The sequence below is a fragment of the Bos indicus genome, chromosome 13 (assembly GCF_029378745.1).
Source record: "Bos indicus isolate NIAB-ARS_2022 breed Sahiwal x Tharparkar chromosome 13, NIAB-ARS_B.indTharparkar_mat_pri_1.0, whole genome shotgun sequence".
Lineage (NCBI taxonomy): Eukaryota > Metazoa > Chordata > Mammalia > Artiodactyla > Bovidae > Bos > Bos indicus.
This window is the reverse complement of record NC_091772.1, coordinates 40,658,968-40,684,293: the sequence shown is the minus strand read 5'-3', so window position 1 is coordinate 40,684,293 and position 25,326 is coordinate 40,658,968. Positions and strand designations below refer to the sequence as shown.

General features: G+C 42.9%; 1 protein-coding gene across 5 annotated transcripts in view; it reads right to left on the bottom strand.

The window, feature by feature from the left end:
- XRN2 (5'-3' exoribonuclease 2) overlaps nt 1-24,929 on the bottom strand; it is a 62,618-nt gene extending 37,689 nt beyond the window's left edge. For 2 of the 5 annotated variants that reach the window (XM_019973259.2, XM_070801056.1), the window contains exons 1-15: nt 24,748-24,929; nt 13,946-14,073; nt 13,752-13,863; nt 12,191-12,302; nt 10,517-10,575; nt 10,351-10,440; nt 9,505-9,577; nt 9,313-9,363; nt 8,690-8,847; nt 7,451-7,525; nt 7,226-7,359; nt 7,069-7,126; nt 6,878-6,985; nt 2,680-2,724; nt 631-762 (exon numbers count right to left, since the gene is read on the bottom strand). In XM_019973259.2, coding sequence (XP_019828818.2) covers nt 631-762; nt 2,680-2,724; nt 6,878-6,985; nt 7,069-7,126; nt 7,226-7,359; nt 7,451-7,525; nt 8,690-8,847; nt 9,313-9,363; nt 9,505-9,577; nt 10,351-10,440; nt 10,517-10,575; nt 12,191-12,302; nt 13,752-13,863; nt 13,946-14,073; nt 24,748-24,822 — 1,410 coding nt within the window. In that variant the 5' untranslated portion in view covers nt 24,823-24,929. Of the gene's footprint in view, nt 1-630; nt 763-2,679; nt 2,725-6,877; nt 6,986-7,068; nt 7,127-7,225; nt 7,360-7,450; nt 7,526-8,689; nt 8,848-9,312; nt 9,364-9,504; nt 9,578-10,350; nt 10,441-10,516; nt 10,576-12,190; nt 12,304-13,751; nt 13,864-13,945; nt 14,074-22,037; nt 23,648-24,747 lie in introns of those variants that run through there. The other 3 variants (XM_019973260.2, XM_070801057.1, XM_070801058.1) reach the window with 3 other exon arrangements.
- Nucleotides 24,930-25,326: the final 397 nt, after the last annotated feature.

The window sequence follows — 25,326 nt, the reverse complement described above, 5'->3', positions numbered from 1 at the left end:
CAAACAAAGAGGGCTATCACAAGGCAAATCCATTTAGTTCCTGAGTTTACAAACAGGCAGCAACTAGAATTTCGGTAGTGAGAGCTACCTTAAAATAGATACTTGGATCTATTCCATGACTGAATCAGAGAGCGAGACTTTAGGCAGTAATGAGCACCTGTACTTAACAGACTGAGGAATACCCTTCTGCAAAATGCCCACAACTGATCCCTGGAAGAAAGGGGAAATTAGGTAGCAAAACCCTCCCTCCTCTCTTGCCCCAGCTATGAGACATGTGGATGTCCCCTCACGCTTCCATCACCATCACCATCGTGCCTTGGGGAGGAGCTGGAAGCACTGAGGCCCATGTTCATTACAGAAACACTGCAGCCACTAAGCCATCTTATTTACATGCATTTTCGTTCCCTTCACATCATTTAGGTATTTTCATATTTCATATTCACATTTAGATCATTTCATATTAATAAAGATAGATTTAACAGAAATAAAAATATCCCAAGGCAAAAGACATTGAAAAAAGCTGTAAAACAAAAAACACCTCCAGGCTACATGATCAAATTCACACACAACTACAAGGGGCACCTGGTAAGCCACCAGCCTTTCAGGCTACATGAAGAGTGAGTCCCTTACCAAGTTATTCTGCATCCTCATCTCATAAGCCGCTTGTCTTGGATTACTGGCCACTTGAGATCCTGGTGAGCTTCTTGAACCAAGGGCATGAGGGGTTAATATTCCACCAGGAGAGAAAGATGGTTGATCTCTCTAAAATAAATGAAGACAAACGAATGTAGAAATTAAAATGAAACCACAACACAACTGGATGACAGGGGAAAAAAGAGGGCAATGGAAAGAGACCCCACTACAAGCATGGAAAAGATGGGATGTTCTGTTGACGTTCAGGGTTGTTTACCCTTTGATATGATGGTAACTCACCCTGTAAACAGTCTGTAATAGCAACTCTGCTCTAAAAGTACATATAATTCATTGTTCTGGTACATACATGGGAAGTTTGAGAATAGCCATCATCACATTCAGTTCCACTCTATGGAACTATTCAAGTCTCAGGCTGTTCTCTTACTTATAATTTCGCTACACGTTCGAGACATAATTCTAGTCAAATAAAAATAACAAATAACATTAACATTTTACCTTAATGGTTAAAAAAAAAAAAAAAGTCAAGCCTTTGATTTCTACTTAGGAAATACAGCTTTTATTCACTCTTCACCTTGCTAGAATTTAACTCTTTATTGCCAATCAGAGCTATGACAACAGCTATTAACAACAGCTGTGACTGACAGATGTTTTAAAAACAAATACTGACTGAAAGAAAATAATCATACACAGTATGAACTATGATGGATAGAATAAATAAGCTGCAAGGATATACTGCAAGACCACAGGGAACACAGCCAACATTTTATAATAACTGTAAATAGATTATAACCTTTAAAAACTGTGAATCATTATGCTGAAACTTACATAATATTATATATCAACTATGAATGAGTGAGTGAAAGTCACCTAGTCGTGTCCAACTCTTTGTGACCCCATGGACTATACAGTCCATGGAATTCTCCAGGCCAGAATACTGGAGTGGATAAGCCTTTCCCTTCTTCAGTTATCAACTATACTTCAATTTAAAAAATTAATAAAAGAAAAAAGAAAGCAGTAACCAAACAGGCTTCTCCCCAGATCTAAGTGGTTTGGAACTAATTCAGCAATAAATTACTCTTCTCCTTTCTAGGTTCCTGAAATTGCTCAAACTCAATAAAATCTGAAAATAAAAGGCAGTCCCTCAACTCCGTTGAGTTTAAAATCTAGGAAGGACAACAAGAATCACCAGAGGTAAAGGAAAGGCCTGCTCAACCCAGGCACCAGCCAGGCAGCAAGGGAAGCCATGGAGAAGGCAAAGTGTGCAGAGATGGGAGGAGGAACCTCTGGAGGAGGCAACGGAGGCCAGGCTAAAACAGCCTGGCTTGTTTAGAGGATGTTGAGAGGACAGGAAGGGAGGAGCTGGCGGCGGGCGCTCTGCAAGCCAGACTGAGAATGGACTCTGAGGGTGACTAAGAAGTCACTGCTAATTTCTGAGCAGAGAAACAACAAAACTCCAGGTAGCCATCCTATTCTGTGGGCTTCCCAGGTGGCACAGCAGTTAAGGGTCCACTTGCCAAGCAGGAGATGTGAGTTAGATCCCTGGGTCAAGAAGATCCCCTGGAGAAAGGAAAGGCAACCCACTCCAGCACTCTTGCCTGGAAAATCCCATGGAAAGAGGAGCCTGGTGGTTACAATCCACAGAGTTGCAAAAAAAATAGGATGCGACTAAGCATGCACGCATTCTATTCTAGGAAGATTAACCTGACAAAATTAAAGACAGAGCATAGTGACTTCAAGAGATACCAAAGGTTGACTGCTTTTATTACAAAAACAATAATAATAACTGATCATTGTAAAAAACTCAAATAACTAAGTACCACCTGCCCATCAAGTATTTCCCTTCAGACTTGAGACAGAGCTTAGATAGGACTCCTTTAAAATCAATACCAGGCAGGAAGGCAGTTGGGTGGGTACCATGTCTCTAACCAGATCCTACTGGGTAAAGAATAAAAAGCTACTGTCATGAACACATTCCTCCCAAATTGTAAACTTATACCACTGCCAGTCTTATGAATTAAAACTCACCTTCATTCTCTTTCTTTTTTCTTTCTGTCGTCTTCTAAAACTGTCCTAAAAGTATAAAATCCACATATTCTGTCAAATAATTACACAAAAATGTAAGAGTTAAACATTACCAGGAATGATTTGAGAGACAATTAAAGTTTTAAAGGAAGACCCCAGAAACCTAGGTACATAATGAAACCAGGCAATAGACTGCATGTTCAAAGTGCTGCTTATCAGAACTGCACATGGCTAGAGGGCATTCTAAATTGGGTTTATATACAATTTAAATGGTTCCTCTTAATTTTTTTGCAGATAGTTTTTAATATCATTTCAGGGAAGAATGTAAGAGTCATGACAAAGACCCTTGGTTTTACCCTGGAGTGAACAGGCTGTCAGTATAGAGAAGATACACATAAGAAAACAATTCTTTAAGTTGTAGCTGAATATAGTTCATAATCAAGATGAAAATTTTAAAAATTCAATAAGACAATTTAATAATGAGCCTCTATTACCTACAAAGGGCTGGACAGTCCCTACCCTATCACATGTGTGGCACAAGTGATAAAGAGAACAGTGGGGCTCTAGGAAAACACTACCACTCAGATGCTCCCCTCAATGACCACCACCAAATAGACCCAATGAGAGAAGGAAGAAAAGACAGATGTCTGCACTGCTTATTCTGGGCCAGTTTAACTCACAGGAAAGGGTCCAATCTGCCTTGATTCTTCCCTCCACTCATTTTTGAAATCTAGCCATGGTTTCAACTAGACAGGATTTAGGGCTGACCTTGCTCCCCACTAACTGAGTCATTCAAAGGCGTCCTTCCCCAGAAAGCACCCCTCCCATGCCCATGCCTGAGTGTTCAGGCACTGAAACGACAGCGAAGGTGCCCACAGCAGGTACTATAATGACCATCACCCTCCTCTTGGCACTTCCACCCTCCAAGGCAGAACTGCCACTCCAAGAGAACACTTAACAAGATGGGAGGTTAGCACTTTCTGCCAGGAGGGGCTGAATGCCAGATACATGCTGACTGACCACTTAAAACCTCCTAAGATCCGAACACTGCCAATTTCCCTAACCACACTCTGCTTACACAGTTAATGAGCCATCTCTTATCTGGCCGTGACTCCTCCTTCTGAAACCACGCTCTTCACCTCGCTGCCAGGACACCACACTCACCTGTTCTTTCACTCCTGCTGCTGCCTTCACTCGGCCCTCCTTCCACCCTCTGAAAGCCGCTGCTCCCCTGGGCCCATCACCTGGACCTCCCCACTTCTCTGCTCTCCTAACAATAATCACCTAGTCTCATGAGTCTCCAACCAGAGCCTCTGCCAACTCAACACCCCCACCTACGTGTCTCAACCCTGACATGTCCAAAACAGAATCGCCACCCCCATCTCTCCATCTCCCAGTCTTCTCTTCACAGCTACTCAGACCAGACCATTTTTTGGTTGCTCAGAAAAAAGTGCCTTGGAGTCATGCTTGATACCTTTCCTTCTCTCACACCTAGGATTTAATCCATCAGCCGATCCCACTGGTTCTAGCTTCAAAACCTATCTCAAATCCAACCATCTATTACCACCTTCACTGCCACCATGCTGGCTCCCTTAGCATACTGCAGAGGAGCCTCTTAATTGGGCTTGATGCTTCTGTCTCTGCCTCCACACAGCAGCTCGAGTTAATGTTTCCTAGTTCGTGTCACACTTTGTCACTTCCATGCTTCAGTGATGCAGACTGAGAGCTGAAGTCCTGCTAATGATCGTGAGGGTTCTACCACATCCACCACCTTTCTGACCTCTTCTCCTATTCCCTTCCCTTTGCATCCTCTGCTCCCACACGGGCTCCTCGCTGTTCTCAACATCCCATACGTGCTCCAGACCAGAGCCTTTTGGTGGGTGATTCCGTCCGTCTGCAGTGCTCTTCCTGAAAACATCTGCATGGTCCACTCCCTGACATCAGCAAGGCCTTCTCCAGCCACCTTTCCTAGGGCTGTGACCTCCCCAGACACTTCGTCCCCTGCTTTAACTTCCTTCACGGCACGTGTCACTCTCTCACACCCTGCATACTACACTTCAGCTTTGTGTTAATTATCCATCTCCCCCAGAAGAATGTCAGCTCCACGAGCTAAGAAGTTCCATCTATTTTTTATTTTATTTTTTTGTTGTATCACTAACCCTCAGAATATGAATACTATCAGGCACATTGTAAACAGGAAATGTGTGCTGAATAAATGAACATTTGCAAGATAAAAGGCAAAGATTAAGGCTCATAAAATAAAAAAGACATTTCTGACCTAACTGTTTGATTTTAATAACAAGTATCGATAGACTCCCATTCTACTATTTTGCTCTTTTTAAGGGCGGCAGCCACATAAGCAGATCAAATCTACCTGGACAAGACCTTACTGATACTTCATCTTTTGTGTGTTATGAATTCCTTTGGAAATCTGTCAAAAGCCATGGACACACGTTCCTGGAAATTATATACACTCAGATACTTTTATGTTGAGTTTCTGAGGGTTCATAAATCTGTCCAATACAATGCCCAACCATGCCAAAAAACGTCGTAACAAGTCATGGACACCAACAAAGACCCAAAGCTGTCAAATGCCCTCTCTGCCAGGCCAGCCAGAAACCACATGATATACTGAAGTCTGAAGCACTTTGGTTTCTATCAAATCCTACACATCCCAGTCTAATGCCAAATACCATCAATATTTAACACTACAGAGTCTGCTAAAGTCACAGAAAAAGACTTTTCTAAGATGAGATTTTATACCAAGTAATACAAAATGTGTGTAGTTTATTTCTTCAGCATAAAGAGCAGCAGCTCAAGTGGAGCCACTGTGACGGCTGAAGACTCGGTAAAATGGCTGTTCTGGTAGGTGTTTCACACTTCAGAGTGAGTTATTTCTGCTATTTGAATCTTACATGTGACGATTACCAAGTACCAAAGGCTTTGAAAAAATGCCTACAGGCCACTCACTGTTATACAAAATGGTACCCAAGATTCTAAAGAAGAGGCCATTAGCTACAGTAGCAAAGCTGAGGAAAACACAAAATCTTATCAGATACAATAACATGTTTTAATCTTTGAGGAGATCAGGAAGTTATGTATCAATATTATGTTGCCATCTGCTCATAAAGATCTATAGGACTAAGAAGCTGAAGGGTCTCCTCTGCTTCCTTTCTGCTCCTCTCACCCACTGTCGGCCTCCCTCCAGCCCACTCTGCCTCCAGGCTGCGGCCCCTCCCTCTAGCTTGAGGACCAGGGGCCCATCCATCCCACTCTGACAACCTCAGGCAGCACCAACAGCTTCGCCTCTCTCCAGGGGCTTCCTCCCCCGGCCTTACCTTCTCCTGAAACCTCTACACTCCCAGAGACCCCTGATGGAAAGCACTTTCCCTCTTTATAAACTCACAGAGATGTCAAGTTTCTGCTCAAGATAGGAGCCATATCCTATCTGCTCACCGTTCTCAAATCTCCTTCTGAAGGATTTCTGACCTGAGCTCCACATGGATCCATCTGACTGGTTCATAGACTTCTCCTCTCAGGTGTCCTGTGGCCCCTCAATTGCAGCACCTCCAAAACGAAACTCATTTCGACCTTATCTCCACCCCATCTGCTCCACCTGCAGGGCTCACTGCCTGGGTGAATGGCACCAGCAAACTTCCCACTGCCCATGCTAAGACTCACCCTATCCCACATAAATAATTCCAAAATGCTCTGCGACTTTATTTCCTTCTTTTACACCCACATTTCTTACACCAGCTGCAACCCTCTACCTTGGCCAATGCAGTCAATCCATCCCAGATCCCCTACATTCCGCCACCAGAGTACGGAGCTGCAAAGTCCAGAGCATACACAGTGCCTATAAAACACGGCAGCCAGGAGTTCAATTCCAGCATTCTTCTAGCTTTGGAACCCTCATTTCACAGCCCATTGATTAGGCAGGTATTTGGATTTATATCTTACTTGAGATTAAAAAGAGAGAAAGTACAATGCAACTCACACAGGGTGCAATACATAATTCCACACAGCAAGCATCACAGCCTTTATAAAATCATCAAAGCACTGACCACTCGTGATTACACTGGTATTTGATACACTACATTGATTTAACAGCGCACTCAGAGAGGTTAAAAGGACAATCACAGGATCATCACAGCCTATGAGAGACAGGAGCAATTGAGCTACTGCAAGAGAAACACTTTACCTCATCATCCTTTCTTTTTTTAAAAATGCTATCCTCAACTTCACCAACTGCTAACATGATCATCTGTACTCTCTGCAGATTGACATAACCACTTTCTGTAAGGTAACCCTGTAAGTGATAAAATACATGTAAAATGACCTTCTTACAAAAGCAAACACTTCTGTTTTGAAATTATTCAAGAGTGAACTTACCCCGGTTTTGTGTACCACATTTTTGTATATGTTAACCAAGCGGTCGATGGCACCTTCCCTGCCACCAGGAAACAAACATCAAGCATTAGGACCAGACTGCACTGAAAGGCCAGAGGGCTAAACAGGAGCTTGAGCACACAAGCTCACACACACATACCTAATCTCTAAGGATGGCAGGTGAGGAAGGAAGTCGTTTCCCACAAAGAAGCACATGAAGACCCAGTCATCAATGCTCCTCTCGACATCAAACGTGAACGGCAGGCTGGCCATGGTGAGCTCTCTTTCCAAATACTGCGACCAAAAAGGAATGCTGTCACTAAAGCCATCAAATAGCAGTTGGCTTATTACTGGTGCACCCATGCCAACGGTCACCGCCACATACCTCACGGAGAACACTGAGACGAATGAAGATAAACTCTCCTTCTGCACAAGGAAGGCTGTCTGCCAGTTCATCGTGCTGTAAGAAAGGGGGGAAGACTCAATATATCTACTCCGAATCTTGGAACTTCCTTCATCCAAACAAATAGCACAGCTTCTTCTAAAGCAAGACCCATTTTAATATTACAAGTATTAAGTAAGAGCAGAATTTACCAAACCATTTTAAAAATAAAAATTACCCACAATTTCAATCACACCTAGACCAGGGGCTGAGCGCTCAGACGCACAGTCGTGTCTGAGTCTTTTGCGACCCCATGGGACTTACTAGGCTCCTCTGTCCATGGGATTTCCCAGGCAAGAACACTGCAGTGGATTGCCATTTCCTCCTCTAAGGGACCCTCCCGACCCAGGGACTGAACCTGCGTCTCCTGCGGGTCTACACTGGCAGGCAGGTTCTTTATTATTGAGACACTGACGGAGCACACACATGTTTTTAACAGAGGGTGAGACACTAACTATTTCAGCCTGCGGAGGGAGACATGTATGGTTTCTGTTGCATATTCTTTCATGTTTTATTTTTACAACCCTTTAAAAACAAAAGACCCTCTAAACTCATAGGTCAAACCTGGAGAGCTATAGTTTGCCAAACCCTGACCTACACCCAACCAATATTAACATTTTAATGTACATGCCTCACCCTTCTCTGTGAATATGTATACTTTTTACCAGTTTTCACTCAACACGTCTTTTAAAGAGGTACCATATTCTTAGACACCCTTTAAAAGGATATAAATGGTTAAACGGATATAACCAAGGGAACTCATAATAGGGAGAAACTAGGAGTTACTCAAAGGTATCAAGAAGTTTAATGGACTTTATTTACAGTTCAAACAAATCATGCACAATGGGCATCATTACCTATGAGACCTCAGCCTTGTGCAGATGTAAGCTGTGCTAGGAAAGCGGGGAGGAGAAAGAATCTGACTGCGTGCAAGGTTGTGAATGTGTGTTTAAGGAGTTTGGAAAGATACATCTCTGTGAGGGGTAACAGAGCAAACAGAAGAAAAATCAAATCAACCAGTCTTCTTTTTATCCATTTTTAAAATGAGGCAGTTATATACTTAATGCCATTGAACTGCACATTTAAACATGGCTAAAAAGTGGTAGTTTGTTATGTATGTTTGATCACAAAAATAAAACTGAAAAATATTAAATGAGGCTACTACCATCCTGAAATTCTTACCTTTCCCTTCTTTTCTCTCGGCAAACCCTCACAGTCCTTGACATCATGTCCAAATTGATTACAAAGACCACAGGGTTTGGGTTTGTTCGGTTTGAATTCTTCTCTGATAATGGTAAAGTTGGGCTCATGTGTAGCAAGGCCAAGCATAATAAGATCAGCTATCAGTCAACAACAACAAAACACCAAACAGTGAGCATTTCCGGAAGACCCTTACTGTAACCAAAGGCAAGATATTATCGTAACACAAGACAGCAAGGCAAAGAAAAGCCCCAAGGATCACACAGAGAGCAAAGCTGAAAAGCCTAAAACTTCCTAGTGGCCAAGAACAGGACCTCCAGAAACATGGGCTTAGAGTGTAACTACCACTCAGAAGTCAACACTTGGCAACTTTCCATTTTAAAAATATGTGTGACCATATTAAAAAGTTGAAAAAAAAAAAAAATCAAGATAGGTGAATATTAAACACAGATTAAATGACTCCACACTAGTTCTCTCTCAAACATAAAATAAGCATGGCATTTTAGAATTTCCAGGCAGCCATGAATAATTCATTACTACACACCAAACCATGGACTCGCTACTGTTTAACCCAAAGAGATTCAGATCCCAAAGAAGAAACTTACCATCTGCTCCACATAAGCAGTGATGAGTGTTTGGGTCATGGTTAGGCTGGGCTAGAGAGATGGGAAATATATATTTATGTAAATAGATTTCATACCACAGGAATATCACATTTTACCAAACATTTTCTACACAATGGCTTGTCTTTTTTTTTTAATAGAACATATAATCAACTATTTATGTATGAATTTTACCTCTTTGTCTTCTAATGTAATCCATGATTTTATGTTCCCCTTCACCAGGAGCACTAGCATCAGATAAAATAACCTACAAAAAACAGTTTAAACATTTTTAGCTCATTCCCATTTTTCAAGCTCAAAAATCAACAGAACTGAACATTTTAAAATAAACTGGGATAATTCTATTAAAACAGTGTTACTAATTGGAAATTTTTCTTAATAAGGTGTGTGTTAGACATCAAAATTATTTCACTAGTTAACTGACTACTTGAAATAGAAAAAATGAAATGTTTGGGTCAAACTTAGCCATTAGAAAAACAGATCAGTTCACAAGTTTCTACTCTTCACTGCTACTCAAGTATACAGCACCGAGCCATACAAGCCCTGAGAGTAATTGGTAAGAGATACCCATTAAATACAGAGTACCACATCTAATTAACAGGGAAATGGGCTTATGAACCCAAGATTATATAAACATTTTGCTTAAATTTTACTTAAACACTCAGGAGCACACAGCCATTCTTTAAAGGCAGCCCCAGGGCTTTTTATCTTGCTGTATTTTGATTTCTAACAACAGAAATTACTTTCATATATATGTATTTTAAATCATGAGTCCCATCTTACAGCTTCACGGTGACGGTAAGAGGACAAAATTGGCACTGAGAGAAAATTCGGCTGCCGGTCACTGGACCATGCAAGGTACCCCATCTCTAATAACCCTAGAAGCTTCTCGTTCCTCTAACATCAATCAGCATTTCATGGAGGGAGAAAAAGACATATCAGTCCTATCAAAGGACATGACTTTGATATGACTCAAATTGTCACCCTCATCTTTTTGAAGTACCAAAATGTGAAACTTACTGTCAAATTTTTCCACCCAGGGTCATTATTTAAACGATCAGCTATGTAATAGCGAAGGCATTTAGCAAGATTGTCCATGAACTCAGTTCCCTAAAATGATAGAAAAAAATAAATTAACCTATCATTTAAGAGTTAGCAATAGCTAGCAAAGTATGAGACTACTTACTGGTGTAATACAGTTGCTGTCAAATCTTTCTTTTATTTCTTCTGGAGGAAGATAGCCACCTAGAGAAGAAGGGGCAATGCTTTGTTCTCCCCATAAACAGTGAGGTAAGTTACTCAATATTAGACCAGAACAACAAAAACAGAAAGTTGAAATATAAAGAAAGAGAAGTGTTGTCACCTGAGGAACAATGTTCCCCCTTTTCGAAGAAAATAAGATTCCTCCCCTCAAATTACATGAAGCTGCTTTAACATGACTGTCAAACAAGACATGGTACACGGAAGATACTCTATCGTTATGTAAAAATGACATTCTTCCTAATGACCTGGCATACACGCGTGCGTGTGCACACACACACAGGGTAGAAGCTCTAATCCCAGTAACAGTTCTTAAGATGAAGGGGCCCAAGAAAAAACTAAAAAGCCAAGTTTATCACAGCTTTATATCACTTAGAGCGATTTAGAAATTCTATTTTTTCCTCTGTATCACTGAAAAGCCTTTTCTTGAGCTTCTAACATCTTCAAGAAAAAAAGACATCTTTAGAAGCAAAGACAACCTGTTATAAATACAAACAGTAATCAGAATATTAATTACAAGCTGTTAAAATATGTATGTACTTGCACACTTCCAGCAAATTAAAAAACATGAAATGCACAGTAACTACAAGTCTCAGACGACTACACTACGCCTCTTTTTCCACCTGCCAGACACAACATCCTGAACCAATAATGGTGGCTCTCCTGGTCTATCACGTTGCCTCAGGTAACACAACAGCAAACGAGTCACCCTGCAGGCACCACACTTCACCCCGCCTCACCCACAGGGATCTTGGAAGAAGCGGTCCCAGGGGCTCAGCACCCTGGTCTCCCTCCTCTCTGAGTCGCAGCCAACTCCTGCCTCGACCCATCAGGCCTTAGACGGACTGCAAAGACGACCCCATTCGACCCCACAAGCCCCTTCCTGAACTGAGGGAGCCCTGGGCACAGTGAGTGTGCACGATCCCAGTACAGCCTGGAAACATGGTGCCATCATCCCAGGCCTCTGCATACAGACCTGAGTGCTACGGAGAAGCAGCAAGCAAGCCACCAAGACTGATGGGAGGAAAACGCTTACAGTAGTGCGGCTTCCTAACAGCCCCCACAGCAAAAGGCAATAAGAAGCACTCAATGTATTTCTAGTTTACAGACAGATGAAACTGAACCGAAGGGCTGCACTCGCCCTGACAGAAGTTGACAATTTGCTCTCCCTACTTAATTCCTTCCTTTTGTCCACAAGTTTCCCTGGTGGCTCAGCTGGTAAAGAATCTGCCTGCAGTGTGGGAGACCTGGGTTCAATCCCTGGTTGGGAAGATCCCCTGGAGAAGGGAAAGGCTACTCTCTCCAGTATTCTGGCCTGGAGAATTCCAGGGACTGTAGAGTCCATGGGTTCGGAAGAGCTGGACACGACTGAGAGACTTTCACTTCCCTTTTACTACAGAGTTCAGAAACGAAAAAGCTTATTAAAGGAATAAACGATTCTATTAACTACTTTTCCTCAACAGTGAACATAAACTTCTCCTGGATATCCTGGGATCTTGATTAAATTAAAACCCTGCCTACTTGTAAGGAGAAGGCACCAGCCCTGCCCCCTCCACACAGTTCGTGTAACACATCTAAGCCCAAGGTGCATGCTCTTTACCTTTCGCCAGGATCTCTTCCCTGACTCGCTGCTTCTCTATCTCTGCTTCCATGCCTTCTTTGGATGCTCGGAACCTCCTTGAACGCTGCTGGTTCATTTTAGCACGCGGTGCCTGAAAATGGGTATTTCATATTCACATACTATTTCAAACATTTATAACTATATTTGTACATTATTTTGAACCAGCTACTCTGATAAAAATAGCGCACTCAAATGGAAAAGCTAAGTAATACGTCCAAACAATCCTTTTACCACATACAGTAGAACCTGAGGGCTTAAATTTGGACCAAAACCCTTAAACGCAGTGCAGTCAGGTGAACGAGTGACGTGTCAATAAAGGACAACCCCTCTATAAGGCCACAGCACTGAGGGCCGCACAGCACAAGGGCGGGCCCAGGACAGTTCCATTAGGCTACAATACTTTCAGGCACCCCAGATGGAAAGCTCGCTTTACTCAGAGACTCAGCACACAAAGAGGGAGTAGTTGCCACAGAGCCAGGATCAGGAATACCTTCTCTGAGCCCACACCTAAAAGGAAGAAAGGTCTCTAAATGGGATTCACAAGACCATAATTATCACGCTGTCTCTATAATAAAGCACAGCGGGTAGAAAGAGAACACTTTATCTTATATCACTCTAACCAAATGTAACTTCAATCACTGAGTAAGTGTGAATGAAGTGAACTGAACTGCAAGGTTTTGCAATTACTGAACTGGGTTTGGAAGGGACTCTCAAGCCTCCTGTCTGCATAAAGTAAGCTATTTCATATTCTCTTTAAACAGTTCCCTTTCCTGTAAAATGAGACCACCTAATCTAACTCTTTCAAGTGCTATGATCTACATTTATATTTTTAACATAAACAAAAAAAAAGGGTTACAGACAAGAATGGGTACATATCTATAAACATTCAAATGTGCACATAACTTATCCTTGACCCAGCAGAAAAACACAGTGGAGTACAGTGAAAGGGATTCTGCAAGAAACTTAGCTAACGTGAGCTGTAATCTGCTCCAAGAAAGACATACTCCCGTTCCCTTTACTTTTTTTTACTATACTTTACTTGTAGCTTAAGTTTTTAGGCAGCTAAGATTCTTTCCTTGAATAAATAGAAAAGTTAATCTTCTCGAACCCAAAGCTTTCTGGATTTTCAAAATTATTTCATTCATTACTTTTAACTCTTCAAAAATAAATAAATAAATAAATGGGACAAACGCCCGCTCCTCTCTGTTGCCTCACTGCCATGTAGCACTGCCCACTCCACGCCCCAATGCCCTGCATGCGCTGCTGATGCTCAGGAAGACCCTGGGTAACTCACCGTACCCAACTACCCCTGCCTCTGCCCCTGCAGTGGCAGCCACCAACACCCCCAGGACCTCATGGGCTCTGGCACAAAACAGGCACACTCACAAAACACAGCTGAATGAGAGGCTGAAAGGTGAGGCTTTCTTTCTCAAACTCATTATCGTCAACCATTCTTCACTTAGCTGACTTTCATTCCAGACACTGGGAACACAGCAAAAACAAACACAGGGGAACTGATTTTAAGTCATTCAGCACTTACCACTCCATCTATTGCCATGTAGAGAAGCCGTCTTGGTCTGACAATATTGAAGAGTCTGTCAATGTACTCAAAGATTGCAACCATCATTTCATCCTCGTTTTTTGGTGCTGGTCTACAATGACAAGCAAATAGTGTAATATCATATAGCACTCCTCCGTGACTTGTGCTATCAGCGACAAAAATGGGTTACGTACTTGTCTTCAGGATGCGTACAGGGGTGGATGATTCCATTCATATCCAAATACAGATTATCAAACTCCACATCATTGGGGTTAGGCTTACTGGCATCGACAGGAATCTTTACACCATTGCATTCTTTTGGCTATGAGGAAGTGATAATTAATAGTAGTTTGGTTTGACTGTTCAAGTCTGAAATTGACATATCCTAGGCTCAGTATGAACCTGTGCTTCATTTCTGAATTGGAAATAAAATACTTTTAGTCATCTTTAAGTTACAAGATAGGCTATTTTTACTCCTTAAAGCTTCCAGCACAAGTTACTCTTGACTACGTGGGGGATAGTGACCAAATTCCCAAGTCATTCGGCTGTGCAAGAGACAGACCAGGGAGTCTTTCCAGAATTCTCTTCCTTACCGCCCATTTCAACTTAACCTGAAAGATGCCTCTCCATGCCACATGTTCTCACTCCTGCTACCAGCATCAGGCATCACTTCTCACCCAAAAGATCGGCCTCTGGATGGACTGCCCCACTTCCAGGCTCTCTCTTCTCCAGCCCACCCTCTATGCTGTCAGTTTTCTTTTAAGTACAAACGTGGCTGTGTCTTCTCTTGCCTTCATCTTCCAGTGCCACCACAGCACGTGCAGATCCACGAGCCTGGCCCTTACCAGCCCTCGGTCCTGCCACAACGCTGCTCAGGCCACCCCACCTCCCCTGTTCCCAGAAGATGCTCTTCCATCTCTCAACACCTCTGTTCCTCCTTCTCCCTCCTGACCAACACTCCTTCCTGACATCTTATTCATTTTCCAAAGTCTAGACTCAGATCGAATGCCACCGTGTTATCACACCTTGAACACATCCCCCCAACGAATTAACTGCTCCTCTTCTATGTCCTCACAATTCTTCTTATTCTGTGTTTTTCTACTTGGTTTGCCATTCTAACCCCCAACTACACTGCAAGTTCTTCAAAAGGTAAGGACTGTGCTACACTCACTCCTGGAGGCTCTCAACTGTATTTTTGTGGTAAAGCATTATCTTTCTTTCTGCCAGAGCTTTAGCAAATGATAAGAGCTAGGTTTTTATTCTTAATAATAGTAAAGGTACTTTAAAAATAACACATGCAAAGTATCATTTTTAAAAAAAATTGTGAACTTAAAAACCCATTATATACATGCTACCTCATGGATGAACCTCAAAAACATTCTGCTAAATAAAAGCCAGTCACAAAAGACCACAAAAGATCCTATTTACATGATTCAGAACAGACAAATCTTTAGAAAGAAACAGATTAGCTTCAATCTGCAGTGGGGGCAGAAAGGAAGGGAGGAGATAGGAAGTGACAGAAAATGGTTACAACATTTCTTTTGGAAATGAGGAAACTGTTCTAAAATTAAGTAATGGTGCTGGCTATACCACTGCATTCATACTAAAAGCACTGAACCGTATCATTTTAAGGGTGAATTATATGGTACATATTGCAATGAAGCTATTTTAAAAAGATATAAAGACAAAAGGTCAACTTAATGAGAAAAAAAACAGGGCCCACAGAAAGGATTGATGAAACCGTAGTACAACCATATACTGCAATGTCTGACAAAAGTACATTCCAAATGTACAAAAGTAACAATAAGTACAAATGTTACAAAAGTAACATCCAGCTGGATGGTCACAAATATCTTAAGCCAAAAAAGGAGATGAAGAAAAACACATCCTGTATACCACTTACAGGAAATTATAAATGATCAAAACAGTGCTAGGCACTGTTCAGGGATGAACAGAAACTACAGAGAAGAGCAGATGAAGGATGAACACCAATCTCAGGACAGTGGTGATCCTCGAGAGAGAAGGAATGAGATTGGGCTTCAATTTGCATTTCTAATCGGAAGAACTGGGTGTCAAAGAAAGAGGCTATCAGAGTTCTGTGCAGACACCCTGTGAATCAGGAAAGAGGGGCTTGATCAGAAGCAGTGAACCAGAAGGAAAGCAAGTCAATTTTTGAGGTCTATCAGAGAAGATCGTCTGATGACTCTCAAACAAAAACAAGCTCTATAAAGGCAGGAGGCTGTGCCGCTCCACTTGCTCTACACTCAAGGTCCATACCTCCCTTCCTCCTGAACCAACCAGACACCACACTCAGGAGAATCCAGACCCACTTTCTCTATGATTCCCAAGAAGTCAGACAGTTAAGTATTTTTGACTTGTTGACCTATGACCTCAGTTGCAACGACTCATTTCTGCCTTTATAAAATTAAAGCACCCCTAAACAATATGGACATGAATGAGTATAGGTGTGTTCCAATAAAGTTTTATTTACAAAAACAGTATAGACCGCTGGCTTGCTATATTGCAGCTTTTCAACAAATGCTGAGTGTAGCTGATGAGTTTCCACTTCCCCTGCCTAGAAAGCAGAGCCTAGGGAAGGTGTAGGCGGGTCCTGATTTTGAGAAAAGAGCGCCAGGCATTCCCAACAAGAAAGACACACATTTTCCTCTTGGGAGTTCTAAGGATATCTTCAACACATTAATTACATAACCCTAGAGTTTCTTTCTTCAGGAGAAGATTCTCAACAAAGGAACTTACTCTTCAAGAGGCTGGCCATTAACTACAATGTGAGTGTATCTGCTGCTGGATTCGAGAGATTCTTAATCAAAGAGTAGCTACACGGACAGCTACTCTGAACACGAAAACCAATTCATCTCAAATAGCTTTTCATTGTCTTTGGGGGTTTCCAGTAATAAACTGAGCACACATCGCAGCCTTTCCTTTCTATCCCCGGACCACGTAAAAGACTAAAAACATCCCACCACAACTACAGAGCTGTGCTGGAAAACCAAGAGAAGAACCGTCGGTGACTGGTAAATCACAGGGGACGCCCAAAACGTGGAAAACTAGTAGATCTGATCAGAGGACGTGCCTCGAACATGCAGATGTGGGAGAATCTGAGGGCTCCAGGCCCACAGGGGGCTCACGTAAGAGCCTCTGGAGGATCCAGAAGCAGCAACAGCAGGAACAGTCCAGCTGGTCAAACTTAGCACTCTCCCCTCCGCTCACCGTCTCAGGCCCCATGAGGACCAGGCACCTTGAGACCGTTATTCTCAAAGGACAAGGGTGCTTGCGGAGGAAGGGCAGTCAGCACCCTGGCTGATGGAAGGCTGGCTATCAGGGCAGTCCTACCCCGTGGGAAGCCCACTTCTCCACGGCCCACGGCACGAGGGGAGAAAGAACTATCTGTATCCCAGACAAGCAGCTGAGAGATCACCCTGTTTCTGCACAAGCTGATAAAGAAGGTATGTGAAAAAGTAAATATGGTCCACACACAAATAGTGACTCTGTATAAAAATACACTCCACAGTTTTTAATGCAAAACCCCTAAAATAAACTCCACACCAACCTGCTGTTCTAGTCAACGATATACAACTTTCTGGCTCTTCACATGTAAGGTAGAAACCCCAACTATCAGTAATGTTTAAGTAAATGCATTTTTTTGTGTAAGCCTGCACACATTTCACAGCAGCATAACGAACCCACCTGCAACGCAGGAGACACAGAAGATGGGGGTTTGATCCCTGGGTTGGGAAGATGCCCTGAAGGAGGGCATGGCAACCCACTTCAGTTTTTGGTCTGCAGAATCTCATGCACCAAGGAGACTGGTGGGCTACAGTCCTAAGCATCACAAAGAGTTGGACACGACTGAGCAACTAAGGGTACAGCACACGCAGACACAGAAAAATCAGGACTCATGCCTGAGGTTCTGCTGCAGTAAGAGCTCCCTCCATTTAATGAAAGGGAAGTGAAATGGCTCAGTCATGTCCGACTCTTTGCGACCCCATGGACTATAAAGTCCATGGAATTCTTCAGGCCAGAATACTGGAGTGAGTAGCTGTTCCCTTCTCCAGGGGATCTTCCCAACCCAGGGATCCAACCCAGGTCTCCTGCATTACAGGCAGATTCTTTACCAGCTGAGCCCCAAGGGAAGCCCAAGAATACTGGAGTGGGTAGCCTATACTTTCTCCAACGGATCTTTCCGACCCAGGAATTGAACTGGGGTCTCCTGCATTGCAGGTGGATTCTTGATAGATAATATATTGTAGAACTTGGTTTTAGATTTCCCTTAAAGCAGCTCAGAACTTACAAAAAAAAAAAAAAAAGCAGCTCAGAAAAGACTTACAAAACACAGGTGATATTTTGGGGAGAAAGGGTCACAAGGCTACTGAAAAATTTAAATTACAGTATTCTTGTTAAAATTTCAGGCCATAAATTTTGATGTAGTTGCCAAATAGAAAAGCTTCATATTTTTAGTGATTAGTATTTTTTCACGTAGTATGTCAGCTCTCCATTTTTATATGGTGTCAGTCAACAAGGACTACTAATTACCACCACCGTTTACAGAATACTTAAAATGGGACAGGCACTGTTCTCAGGGCTTTTACTCGTGGATTATTTCCCTCTCTTTTCACAACAACCCTGTGAGGTATAGAGCATCTCACTTACTAATGAGAACACAAATGCTCAGAGGGGTTAAGTGGCTTTCCAATGTCATACTTCTGTCAAGTTCAGAGACCAGGATTGAACTCAGTCATCTGAATTCAGAGCTGGTACCTTAAGCCGTATGTCAGGCTGATTAATTGCAATTTCACTAGATTCAGCATGAACTCAACACCTGTAACGGGCATCAAGGACCACAGCCAGAACTACAGGGGACACATAGCGTGCTGACGTGTGAACCTGATCTTCACTTGCCCAGAGGGCACACTGGTGAGGAGAGCTGCCACATGACAGCATGAGGACTTCTGCTCACCTGCTCTCCAGCTGAACTAGTGAGAATCTTTTGAAAAAGACAAAAGCCTTTGGAAACAGTCTGGAGGCAAAGAGCAATCTAGTCAAGAAAACCTTTGAAAATTCAGAACTCACTTCATTTGTGACAGAACGTGGAGAAATTCACACCCAAGGGCATTCTCAAGAACTGTGTAAGTTGTGGCGAAAAGGGACCAAGAAAAGAATCAGGGACCTAAGGAAGATACAGCTTAGACCACAGACTGGCTAGTCTGTGGGACAGAAGTGGCGTTTAAGATAGTTGGGAGGAGCCGCCCTCCAACTGGGGTTAGAACAGATACCAGACATTAATCTCAGAGGCGAAGCCTTGCAGGTGTCACTGCATTAGTCTATAACAGACTTCTGTGGAACGCTCAACAGACTATATACATTCTCGACTTCGTGTGCAACATTCTCTGGGATAGACCAATCGCCGGGCCATGAAACAAGCCTCAATAAATTTACAAGCATGAAAGTAATACAAAGCATGTTCTTCAACCACAACAAAGTAAATAAAATTCGAGCTCAATAACTGGAGAAAAGTTGGCAAATCTGTAAACATGGGAAATTTAACAACACACTCACAAACAATCAAGAAGAAATCAGAAGGGAAATCAGAAAATGATTTAAGATGAATGAAAAACAGGATACGACATATGAAAACTAACATTGTAAAGCCCAAAAGCAGTGTTCAGAGGAAAATTTATAGCTGTAAACGTTTGTATTAAGAAAGATTCCAAGTCAATTACCTAACCTTCCAACTTGACACTGGAAGAGCAAAATAAATCCAAAGCAAGCAGAAGGAAGAAAACAAATATGAGAGAAAATGACACAGAGAATAAAAAGGACAATTTTCTAAAAAAATCTATGAAACTAGACTTCCCTGGTGGCACAGTGGATACCCCACCTGCCAGTGCAGGGGACCCGAGTTCGAGCCCTTATCCCAGAAGATCCCACGTGCCACAGAGCAACTAAGCCTGTGCGCCACAACTACTGAGCCTCTGCTCCAGAACCTGTGAGCCGCAAGTCTGAGCCCTTGTGCTGCAACTACTGAAGCCCATGTGCCAAGAGCCCAAGCTCTGCACCAGCAGAAGCCACTACACGAGGCCCACACACCACAACTCGACAACGCCCTCACGCAGCATCAAGACCCAGTGCAGCCACAAGCAAATAAATAATCTATGAAACCAAAAGGCGGTTGTTTTACAAGATCAACAAAATTGACAAGTCTGACCAAGAAAGAAAAAAACAAGGTGGGAAACCTAGATTTCACTGCAGGCAAACAGCATAATTCTATACGACGCAATGCTACTGAGAACTAGACACAAAATTATCTCCACTTTTACTTGGATATATAAACTACCAAAATTAACTTATCAATCAATGCAAGGCACTATTCGAAGCTGTTAACTTGGATTTACTGACTCAATCCACACAACCAACTTCTGTGGCGCACATACAACTGGTCATCTTTATTCACGAATTCCAATTTGCGAACTCATCTGCTCACTAAAATTTTATTATACCCCAAATTAATATTGTTGCAGTCTCGAGGTCATTCACAAACACAAGCAGAATGGAAAAATTTGAGTCCACCGACACACACACTCCCAACTGATGTTAAACAAGGCAGCACTCTGCCCTATGTCAGCTCTCATACAGAAATGACCAGAGCATGGACTGTAGGAATGGGGTTGTGAAATACAAGAAACTCCAGTTTGCTTATAAATATGGCATATAAAGGTTTCCAAAAATCCTGAAAAAAAAAATAATAAATTGATACATGCTGAACAAGGATGAATCCTAAAAACATTATGTGAAATGAAAACGTGAAATACACCAGACACGAAATAACAAATATATGATTCCACTTACATTAGTACTTAGAATAGGCAAATTCATAAGACAGAAAGTAGGTGGCAGGGGAAGCAGAGAATTGTTTAGGTGAGTACAGAATTTCTATTTGGAATGATAAAAAAATTCTAGAAATGAGTAGCAGTAATTTGGCAAATTGACTCCCACGTATATAAAAAAATAGTACACCATGACCAGGTGGGGTTTATTTACCTGAAATACCAGACTCATGTTAACATTTAAAAATCAATGTGATTCACCATTTAAAAAAAAAAAAAAAAACTAAAAAAGAGAAAGCATAGCATAAAGTGTAATTTTATAACAGTATAATTTTAAAAACTCTTAAGAAAATAAGAAAAATCTCAGTGACCTTGGCTTTGACAAAGATTTCTTAAACATAACACAAAAAGCAGTAATATAGAGAAAAAAGAAAGCAGGCTTTACTAAAATTAAAAACTTTTGCTCTTTTTTGCATGAAAAAGGAAATCACAGATTAAAAGAAAATATTTACCAAAAAAATCAATATGTAAAAAACTCTAATTCAGTAAGACAAACCATCCAACTTAATAATGGGCAAAAGGGACTTCCCTGGTAGGACTCTGCTTTCACTGCTGTGTGTCTGGGTTCAATACCTGGTTGGGGAACTAAGATTCCTCAAGTCTCATAAAAGGAAAAAAAAAAAAAAAAAAAGTCCTTACTCTTAAAAAAGGGGGGAAGGGGAGATCTGAACAGATACCCAACTCAAGAAGATATATGGAAGGCAAATAAGCACCTAAAGAGATGCTCAGCATCATCTGTCATCAGGGAAATGCAAATTGAACTCACACTGCAGTACCACTGCACTAGAATGGCTAGAACCAGAAAGACTAACCACACTCAGTGCTGACAAGGAAGAGCAACAACCAGACCTCTCATACACTGCTGTTGGCAGTAAAACAGTACAGCCTCTTTATTAAACAGTCTGGCTAGTTTTTTCTTTTTAAATAATCAAACACCAGCATACAATGCAAGCACTTCTCTAAAGAAATGAAAGCATTATGTCCACACAGAGATCTGTATGCCAATGTTCACAGTTTTTCTTAATAGCCACAAACTGGAAATAATCCAAATGTTCACCAATCAGGTGAATGAAAACCAATCCAATGAATGAAAATCAAAATGTAATATATGCACAACACAGAATACAATTCTAAAATAAGAAACTATTGATACAAGTAGCAACATGGAAGACTTTCAAAATAATTACTCTGAATGAAAGTAACCAAGTTAACTGAGTCAGGTTTTTTAAAAAAGTACCTATTGTATAATTCCATTTATATAAAATTTTAGAAAATGAAAACATCGATAGAAATAAATTAGTGGTTGACCAAAGATGGGCAGCAGGAAGGGGCTGGGGGAACAAAAAAGGAGCAGAAGGAATGTCTCAGAGGTGATGTTCATTACCTTGATTGTGGTGTTGAGTCCATGGATAGACACATGTCAAAATGTATAAAATTGTACACTTTAAAAAAGTGCAATTTGTTCTAGGTCAATTACACCTCGGGGGAGGAGAGAGAAAAGAAAAATAAATCAACTAGAAGGACCAGTATTCAGAGTTCAGAGAACAAAGTAAAAGGAAAACGGGAAAAAAATAAAAAAGCATTCCCCATAACTACAGAACACAAGCCTCCAGACTCACAGTCAGCCAAGCACTGATGAAAAGGAATTAGAATCTTAAAAAAAAAAAAAAAATCTGTAATACACAGTCACACAAGCTTATATTATCAAGGATAAAGCTCTTTTTAAAATTCAGAAAGAAAAACCGATCAACTACAAAAGAGTGAAAGCAAAGGAACACAGAAATTAAGAGCATGGGCTTCCTGGCTGACACAGGCCCTGACATGCAAAACCACATGACCGTGAGTACATTACTTAAGCCGCCTGTGCTTCAGTTTTCTCACCTGTAATAAGAAGCAAGACGAAGAGGAGAAGAAATAGTTACGTGGTTGTTATGGGGATTTAATAAATTCATCTGTGAAATGCCTGCTGCTCCTAAGTCGCACCAGTCGTGTCTGACTGTGCAACCCCACAGACGGCAGCCCAACAGGCTCCTCTGTCCCTGGGATTCTCCAGGCAAGAATACTGGAGTGCGTTGCCATTTCCTTCTCCAATGCATGAAAGTGAAAGGTGAAAGTGAAGTCGCTCGGTTTTGTCCGACTCTTAGCGACCCCATGGACTGCAGCCTAACAGGCTCCTCCTAACAGGATTCTCCTGGCCAGAGTACTGGAGTGGGGTGCCATTGCCTTCTCTGGTGAAATGCCTAGTACCTACTATATACTGCATTTAAGTGTTAGCTAAATAAATAAACTGCATTAACATTCAACTTTTCATCAACAATTTTGGATGACAAAAATCAAAAGAACAATGCTTTCCAAGTTCTGAGGGAAAGCAATTTTCAAACTCAACCTCTGCCTAGCTAATGATTACTCATGTTTACGAGGAAGAATGGACTTAGAAAACTCACATACTACAACAGCACTTCTTAAGAACTCAAGTAAGAACAAAAACCAAGAAAAATGATTAAAAAACAGTACCTCCAACTGCAGAAATTTTTAAAAATATCAAGAAGCAGCTTTTCAGCTAGGCTACATAACCAGGTGCCACAGCAGCAGAAATACAGACTTCAAGCAGTCTCCAATTAGAAAGAGGACTTGATAGAATATCTGATATAAGAGTCTGGATGGGGAACCATGTACAGTGGAAAACACGCAACAGGCAAAAAGACAAACGTAGCAGAAAAGAGAATCCTAGTACACAACCTAGATCTACATAGTGACAATAATCACCAACACTACTTGATTCTTCAGCTTTTAAAACAAACTTGTATAGCCAAAGCCCTGACAATTTAATCCTGGATGCCAACAAGGCAAAAAGCACAGCTGACAAGCTTGGTATGAGGAGTAAGGACAGCAGGGGTTTAGAAAAGTTAATACCTAACCTCAGCATGTGAAGGGTCAAGGGGTACTCTGTATAGGAGAGGAAAAAGAAAAAAAAAATATATTACTTAACGCTATAGTTTATCAGTAGAAGAATAAAGGCACTGATTGGGGGGGGGGGGGGTGGGGGGCGGGGGCCTGTACAAGTGACTGCTCCTAACACAGCTACAATTCCACAGATACATCCAGAAGCAATACATCAAACATAACCATGACACTCAGAGACAGAACCAAAAATAAGTTTAAAGCAGTTATCCCTGCAGAGCAGAAAGGAGGTAAGATATAAAGTTAAGAAAAGTTTTAAACGCAAAGGACATGAGCATTGTTTCCACAGTTTCTCTTTGAGAAAAACACAGGCGGTACTGGAAATTTCATCAGAACCATCAGTTTCGGTTTCTCCTCGGACAGGAACTAAGCAAGGTCAAGATCTCACACAGAATGATGAATGAAGTCTGAAGACCCATCTACCTGTCCAAAACAAACAAAAACTAAACAAACCTTTGCCACCCCCCCCCAAAAAAAAAAACCCTCACTAGCCTAAGCAGAAAGTTCCCAGTGTCGGCTGGGCACTTCGTTCAAAAGCAGGGCATCGTGTGTCCCTGAACCTCCCCGATCTGGAAACTGAAAGCACGGGTACCAAATCGAAACCGGACGGAGAAACCTGGAAACGACCAATAAGAAACGCCAAGAAACCAACAGCAAGAGGCATAGCGCCGATCGAGCGCGCCCAGGAACCCTGAAAATGTCAAAGACAGGCTTAGCCCAACAGTCAGACAACGAGGGAGGGGCCCCTTCGCGGACTTGAGTGCTGTCCGAGACCTTCCCGAGGCGCTGCTCTCCCCGCGCGACCCCTAACACGACACCGACAGACTGCCTCTCCCCGAGCCGAAAGCCTCTCAGGTCGGCCGCCCCGGGAGGAGACAAAGCCGTGGGCGGGGTCTGCCGCCCGGGAACCCGCGGGCAGCGCAGGGGCGGTTCTCGCGCCGCCCGAGCCGCTCCCGGGCCGGGAGTGCGAGCGCCCGCGCCCCCGACGCGCGTCGACCCGCGGCGACCGGGGAGGCAGCGGGCGCGGGCCCCGCGGGCGGGCGGCGGGCCCCCCGGGGACCGCGGCCTGCACGCGCGCCGGGGCAGGGGCGTGCTCTAGGCGTCGGCGTGGCGGCCGCTTGGCGCCCCCTCACCTTCTCTTCCACGCAGTTGACAATGATGGACGGGTACTTGCGGCTGAGCCAGCGGAAGAAGGCCGGGACTCCCATGGCGGCGGCGCAGCAGCGGGCGGCGGCCCGGCCAGCGAACGCGCGGTAACCACAGAGACGAGCCGCGGCGGGCACCGGCGCTTCCGCCCACGTGCGCCCGGCGACCGGAACTTAGGTCACGGCGCCGCCGCGGAAGAGACCAGGAAGGAGGTGCCGGCCGGGTGGGGCGGGGCCGGAAAGGGGCGGGGCTAGTGAGCGGGTGGCCCGGAGCAGTGACCCGCGTGGCTCGTCGTCCTCGGCCGCACGGGACTCGGAGCTTCCCCGGCAACCGGCGACCCTCGGGCGGGAACCCTGCGTACCAGGCTGCTCCAGGGGAACCTTGGCGGACTGGTTTCCTCCTTCTCACCCACCTCGATTCATGTAGAATCTAAGCATCCACACGCACTCGTTACTTCTGCTTCCTGCTTTCTCCCGATTTTATGCCACAGCATGAATCTGGGTTAGCAACCGTTTTTTTTTTTTTTTTTTTTTTAAAGTATTTTGCACTGATGACGGCTGGTTTGC